The sequence below is a fragment of the Acanthisitta chloris genome, unplaced genomic scaffold (assembly GCF_000695815.1).
Source record: "Acanthisitta chloris isolate BGI_N310 unplaced genomic scaffold, ASM69581v1 scaffold727, whole genome shotgun sequence".
Taxonomy (NCBI): domain Eukaryota; kingdom Metazoa; phylum Chordata; class Aves; order Passeriformes; family Acanthisittidae; genus Acanthisitta; species Acanthisitta chloris.
Window position 1 is genome coordinate 1 of NW_008680737.1, and position 7365 is coordinate 7365.

Here is a 7365-nt window from a genome sequence, read left to right on the forward strand (position 1 = left end):
AAATAATATTATTATTTATTATCCAATAATTATCCAATTTCCAATAATTATTCAATTATCCAATACATTATCAAAAAAAATTATAAAATTCCCAAGCCAGTTTGGCATGACACATTTTTAACAATACTGCCAATTTATAATCTTGCGTCTTTCAATATTCTCAACTCTGCATTGAGAAACTATCTAATGCAGGCAGCACTGTGGTAGATCTTGTATCCTTCATAGCCTGAAAACCTGAGATAACTACCTCTTTCTCAAACTGCATCAGTATGTGCTCTGTCAGCAGGCATGCAGAGGGAATGTGTGGGTCTGGTCCAGTGGTTTTTAATGGAGAAGTCTTCTGACCCCATGGGATCCTGACATTCGTGAGTAGGCTCAAGAGCCTATGGAAAATGCAAATTCAAGATGAAGCTCACAGTCAGGGTAGGGGTTTGTGTGTGGAAGCATGCTCAAAGCAAACAAATCTGGTAACTGCTGGTCTTGTAACTGTGCCTGCAGTTCAGGTATGACTTTCATTCTTCTGTCATCCTGACACTACTCTGACATTTAAAGGCTATTTCTCTAAGCTTTGTCCAGAAAAAACAGCCTCTTTCCATGCCAATGCAGCAATATGAGGCCCTGTCCTACATTCTGCCAAGATTGCAGTAAGAGTGTGGAACATCCTTGAGGCAATCTGTAAGGCAATGAAAACAAGGGAGCACTTAGACATTTTAAAAGGTGCTAGCATGAGACAGGTTAGGGGAGCAAAGTTTAAATCACTGATTCTCTCCTTACTAAATTTTCAGTCTAGAAAAATTTCAGACTTCTGAAAATTTAGTCTTTCTGACATTTCACAAAAGAAGTGCATCTGCCAACAGAAATACTTGTAAAATATAAGCATGTCTAATTTGGTGACGCCAAGGATGTTCAGAAAAGAAGAAAAATGAATTATTCCCTATAATTGCTTGATTTCTTGAAGTCATCTCCTGGTGACAGAATTACACTGGTCATTATTTCCATTATCATAAAAAAATGTTTCCCAGGATTGCAGGTTAAACTTCTACAATTCATGTTGAAGGACTAAGGAGAAATCACTCAAGTATGATTTTTTCTGAAGATCTCAAAAATTACTTTTACCTATAAAAAAAATTCCCAATAAATTCCCTGCTAGGAGTTGCCACAGAGGCATGTCCTCTCCCTGGGTATACAGGTATCCCTCTGGGTATACAGAAACAGTGTACTGTACTTTTACATTGATGTGTCATCTTTAAGTCGACTCCTCACAATAATGAATGAGACATCTGCCTGCCATGTATTTCTCCTTCAGTCACTAGACTGTCTCTGTGGACAGGAAGTGTGACTGAACGTGCCCAAGTATTTTTATTTGACATCCTCAGTTAGATGAGCAATGAAAATAAATTGTGTTCCTCCCCACAAAAGACACGACATTTCCAAGATGAACAAAATTACAAACTCATTGTAAATCTGAGCTCAGTCCTCACACACACTTGCCAAAACCAGGAGAGCAGTGTTTGAACGCAGGAAGAAATGTCCCCTGCTGTCTATCTCCACAAAGAGAGCTGTTGATAATGTCCTGTGTTAAGAAAAACCTATCTCAAGTTATAAAGAAGAACTAGCATAAAAAAAACAAAGAAGCAAAAGTGTCACAATCTTTGTGCATGACTTACATTTATCTTGCAAGGAATCATGAGGGACTTCTCCCTGGGGACTTTCTTCCAAGTCTCCGTAGTGCAAGACCTTGTGATTAGGTGAAAGTCGACAATACCAAAATTTGTCTGTTAAAATAAACACATAAAATAAGGTCACTAACATGTCTTCATCAGCACTATCAACAGCATAGGAGAAAGCTTACTCAAGCAAGGTGTTTCAGAAGAAGAAATGGGTGTATGGAAAGTAGGACAGAGACTTTGTTCAGTAATTTTACTTTACTAAATGAAGCTGGCCTTAATTTATGATTCTTTTAGTTGACTTTGACTTTTTTATTGATATTGGCCCTAAAAAAATACTAGCAAGAAAAAATTGACATAGTTTTACATTATATTATATACCCTCATGGACAGAACACTGGCAAAGTAACCACTGCTTTGCGTGGATAACTTTAATGTACCCATAAAATCTTCATTTTTAGCACCCACTAAGTGAAAATTAAGCCCTGCCAGCTGTCTTGTGTGGGACACCCAAAAACTGATACATTTGAAATATCCCATACTTTATGAAAACTATGACTCATGTCTTTTTTTATAGTCATAGGAGAACACCCCCATATTTATGGAGGGACTGGACATACTAAACATGCAAAGATTTAAAAAGCAGCCATTAAGTCCCTTGTCCTGCCGATAACTCAGTGCTTTGCATGGTCACAAATATATGTGTGACCATGGAGTTCACACCTCAGTTTGCATTTTAGTCTTTTCTAGGAAATGTATATTTACATCTCCTGACAACTCCTTCTTCACAGGATATAATTCCCCTTAACAACACATTTGTTAGAATCTGTTCCTGTAAAGAACATCACCTTTGCAGAGCCAGGCCACCACGCTGCCTAGCATGCAAGGGATGGTGCCTGCCAATTTCTTTCTGAAATGGCAAGAAAGAGGTTACACTTCCTTGTCAGTGCACTTTCTATTTAATAAGTAGATCACATAATGTTAAGCTGTCAAAAATACAATCTTGTTACATCCAAGCTATAAACCTCCAAAAGCTCAGAGCATGGCTGGATGTTAAAATGCCAGTGGAGGGGGGCAGAGGGCTTCTCTGGCTCTGTGCTTCTCTTGCTGCTGGCAGTGCTGATGCTGTGCCAAACAGCAGCCTGAGGGACAATTTAGGGGAAACATTAGCACTGACATAGCCCTGTGGCACTGCAATCACTGGGAGTGAATGGAGCCACAGTTTGGATAAAACATTGGAGGAGCTGTAGAACTACCAGAGCCAGCATACCCGAGCTCATTTGGGGTGTTAGCAAAGGGCTTCTTGGCCCTGTTAGTAAAACACTGGCTTCATGAACCCACCTTCTTTCTGAAGGACACCCGAGCTCATTTGTGGTGTTAGCAAAGGGCTTCTTGGCTCTGTTAGTAAAACACTGGTTTCATGAACCCACCTTCTTTCTGAAGGAGGCTCCAGTCCCTTGGTCAGTCATTTAAAATGCAATGCAGCAAAACACAGAGAAAAGCAATTCAGCTTTGAATGCCAAAAGTGGGCTTTCACATGCCCTTTTACATTTCTTTGTCATGGCAGATAAAAATAAAACATAAAAATGTTTAGGGGAAAAATCCCACACACTTCAAATCAATTTCTGAGTGCTCATCACCTTCTACAGAAAGATTTCAAAAGACCTTACAAAAAGGCTCAAAATGAGAATGGGAGAGATTCTGAGAGATTCACAGGCATCCACAACACTGAAAGATTTATGGTAGAGAGCCTGAGATTATGATTCTGTGATGCATACAGAAAGAGCTGTGGAACTATAAACATCCCTGGACTGTAAGTAGTACATACGGCGTGGCACAGAATGGGGTCAAGAAGACCACACTTGAAAAGTTTCTGTAGGGATTTCAAACTAGAGAAATCAGGAGCCCTCATTCAGTAGACTCTCATCTGAAAAGCACACACACGAGCAACTCATTGGACAGTTTGTGCATCTCAACAGGATGTGTGTGAAAATTTTCTAGACTGACACCTTTTACAGGAAACTGTACAGCTTATGGGGATGGTCTCCTATGACTACCACAGCTTAAAAAATATATCCTATTGAATGTGACGGTAGACCATCATGACTAAAGAAAGCCTCTAGTAACTGTAGCACGAGGCTTTCATATCTAGCTTTAACTGCAGCTTCATTGTTTATTAGGCTGTACAAAGGAATATAACTTTCCAACTCTAAAATTAGAACAGCAATTTTTTCCTAATGAAAACCAATGTGGTTTTGCTAGCTTTCCAATGGCTTGGCCAAGAAGATGGTATAACTGAAAAAAAAAATTAGCATGGATTCCTTTCAATTTATCACTCAATGACTTGGCCAAGAAGATGGTATAACTAAAAAAAAATTTAGCATGGATTCCTTTCAATTTATCACAAATGGGGGCAGTGTTTTTAGCAAGGGTTTGTGTTTCGGTGACCTTGATTCTCTTTCAATGCCCTGCTCCAATAATAAAAGAAGGTAAAACACCTCCATGAAAATATCTTCCTTTGTTTTAGGAAGAGATGGTTTTATGGGAAGAAACCTAAGCTCTGAAGGCTTGAAGAGCCTTTCACAGCAATTCCCCATAACCCAAGGTTAATTAAAATCTAATAGCCATAGACTGTAGCTTGAAGCATGTCCCTCACAACTCTCGTGTGGGCTCACTAATAACTGCTGCTGTGCCACAGCCTTGCTGCCAAGGGGAAAGCCCTTAAATGAAACCTACAAATGGAACTAACGAGGTTCCCTCAACCACAGCCACTAAATGACTGCACCAGCCAGGCTGAGGAGGGTTATCAGCACGTTAGTGATGGAAGAACCATTGCTTCTACAACCACCTCAGCCTTACCCATTGGGGTGCTCTTTCCAGCTGTACATGACTCTACGAACAGTGTATCAGGAAACAGTTCACTCACATCAGATCTCAGTACCTTGGAGGGGAACAGTTTTAAACAGGATACATGCTATTTTACCGTAGCGCAGATGTGAACACAATTTTATTGGAAAAGTATAAAAAACTGCTGCAGTCAAAATAAAAATATTACTTTGAGCTCTAAACTGATAAACGAAAACAAATAAAAAACCAAAGCTCTTTACTACCAAGATTTGAAAGCAGTTTTTAGAAAAGAAAGAAAAACTACCATCCAAACCCTCTAGAGCTCTTAAACCCAAGTCTGCAGAGTTGAAGTGTCACAAGAGGCTTTAGAGATGGGACAGGCATTCCTCGATAGACCCTGTACACCAACACTGGCAGATCCATGTCTATGTGCACAGCTGGAGTGGGTCGAGTGTGTGTTCAGTAAGGAGTGGGATTTGTTTTGCTTTTAGGCTCAGGCTAATGAATTTTCCTCAAAGACTTTCTATGAGCTACAACTCCTATATTGTATCCAATGTTATTTACACCTGCCTTTGTAAAACCTTCTCAGAGCAAATAGCTACAGGGAGGGCAGTCACTAACCACAGAGTCTTTAGAGATGACATACACTTGTGATTTCATCACAGTTTTCAGATGCTACATTATTTACACTTCCCAGTGAGTCCTTATGTCCAGTGGTTGCTGACCAGTGACAAAATCAACTTCAGGTGCTAGAAATTCTTCTTCGGGAAACAGAATTAACCATTCTGGTTTTTAACCAGAGAAGATTTAAAATAAATTGTTCTCATTTTTCAGACAATTGCTAGAGCAGCCAGTGGGTTAAATATTTCACAGCACATTGTTGAAGATTATAGATGTGGTTAAAAAAATACCAAATAACAAAATCAGCCACAATTTGGCGACAAGAGTAATATTCAAAACTGTGAACAAATAGTAAAGCACAGAATATTTTGCTGATGGGCTGCAGAATGCTTGTTTCCAGGTTCATTAATGGCCAATGACTCATATGCCTTTAACAATACTATTCCAGGTAAAAAAATGCTGTGGTTAGTACAGAAGTGCTCTATTGTAAGAATCTGGGGAGAAAATAGCTCAGATACCCATGGAAAGAAGTCTGAAAGTATATATTTTTTCCCAAGGTACATTTGAGATTATTAAAGAGCGATTTGCTCAAAGAAAAACTTCCTTATGGATTTAGCAGCAACAGGAACTCACTTTTAAATATATCAGTGAAAGCATATATATTTGTGTAGATTTTAGATGTATGTGGGTTTAGCCTTTTTCTTTCGTGGTGTTGTCTTTCTCTAATAAAACTGTAGTGGCTTTTTCAATCTAACTGGTCTTAACTGCTTAGATTAAAAGATTAGTGGGCTTCCAGGAAGCCCTCCATAATGACTGACAAATGACCTGTGGCAATGTTGGAGGCATATTTGGTGAACTAGTTCCTCTCAACGAGTCAAGCACTCACAAAATACTAGGATTTTATTGTGGGACTATGGAGGGTAGGATGAAGTAGAAGCAGAAAAGAGCTTGGCAGAAAAAAGACAAAGTATATGTTGTTGTTCAGACTTATTTTAGCAAGAGATGGAACACCTGTCTCTACTTGATTTTTTTGTTTTAAGTTTTCTCTTTCCAGGTTGCTTCCATGGTGCCTTGTGTTTTTAATTTAATGGTGTGTATCACCAGAATTTCCTCCCCTTCCAAAAATTACTGTTTAAGAAACCTCATCTTTGGCTGTAAAACCACTCCAATAACATGCAATTTCTCTATAATCTTTGTAAAGCTAAAGGGGAATTTATTTCCAAGAGTGCATCCAGCAACATAAACTACAAATGTACTGGATGACAGCATCAGAAGCATCTATTATCCTCAATAAAATGTCTTTATCTGCTACTTAGCTCTACTGGAAATAATAACTATTGGGGGTGTAGAGTGCTTTGCAGGTTTTTGCTTTAGTCTTCTCCCTTTTCTTTTAGGAATTATCTAAGGAAGGAGAAAGCTGAAGAGGTCTGTCAGCAGATGTTCACAGTCAAGGAACAAAGTGGGGATTTGCAGAGCTTGATGATCTGCTGTTGAAAAATGACCAGAAGGGCAGGCTAGATTTTGCTGTTTCATTTCCAGCTGATTAAGATACCTAATAAAAAGAGGAGTTAGTGCTGCAGTGCTCCTATAAAAAACTTGCTAGGGAAAGGGTATGTATTTTTTTAAAATGATAAGTATCCTGCTGGGACAACAACGATATTTCTGAATTTCAGTTACAGAGATCCTGCTATGATAATCCTGTGCTGAAACACAAAAGGCAGAGATCTGACTACAGATACCTCATGGCTTAATCTTCAGCATCCTCCCAGAGGATCACCTGTTGAATTGGAGGCTTTCCAATTCCAAGTATATATGAAAGTGTTTCAGCTCTTTTCCAAAGGCTGTAAAAGGCTGTAAACTCCCTTCTCATTCTTTTGCAACTTAATTTTTTCAGCTTACTGTGACTAACCGTGTGTGTCCTACCACATGTTCAAACAACAATCTTAACAGAAGTTTGCTCTGGAGTCTTTATCATGGGCTAATGCCTGTTAATTATTTTTCAAATGGGCAATTTAATGCTTTCAGCTTCTGTGCAGGGCATGTTCAGATTCTGGCTGTACAATCTGTAGAATTGTGACATTTGTTCCAGGACTGTCTCAAGGGAAAAAAGGAATCATAGGAAAGGTACAAGAAGCATATACATGCTAAAGTATAACACCTACCCAATCTTACTACTCTAACAGGTAGGTTGCTGCATAACAGGCAAATCGTGATGCCTTAGAGCACTACC

The 7365-nt window shown here is 39.0% G+C and overlaps 1 protein-coding gene across 1 annotated transcript in view; it reads right to left on the reverse strand.

Annotated features, from left to right (window-relative positions):
• Positions 1-1667: 1667 nt before the first annotated feature.
• ELMO1 (engulfment and cell motility 1) overlaps positions 1668-7365 on the reverse strand; it is a gene marked incomplete at its 3' end in the record, with an annotated part of 290561 nt that continues 284863 nt past the window's right edge. Inside the window, exon 19 of the mRNA XM_009077801.1 lies at positions 1668-1775. Coding sequence (XP_009076049.1) covers positions 1668-1775 — 108 coding nt within the window. The remainder of the gene's footprint in view (positions 1776-7365) is intronic.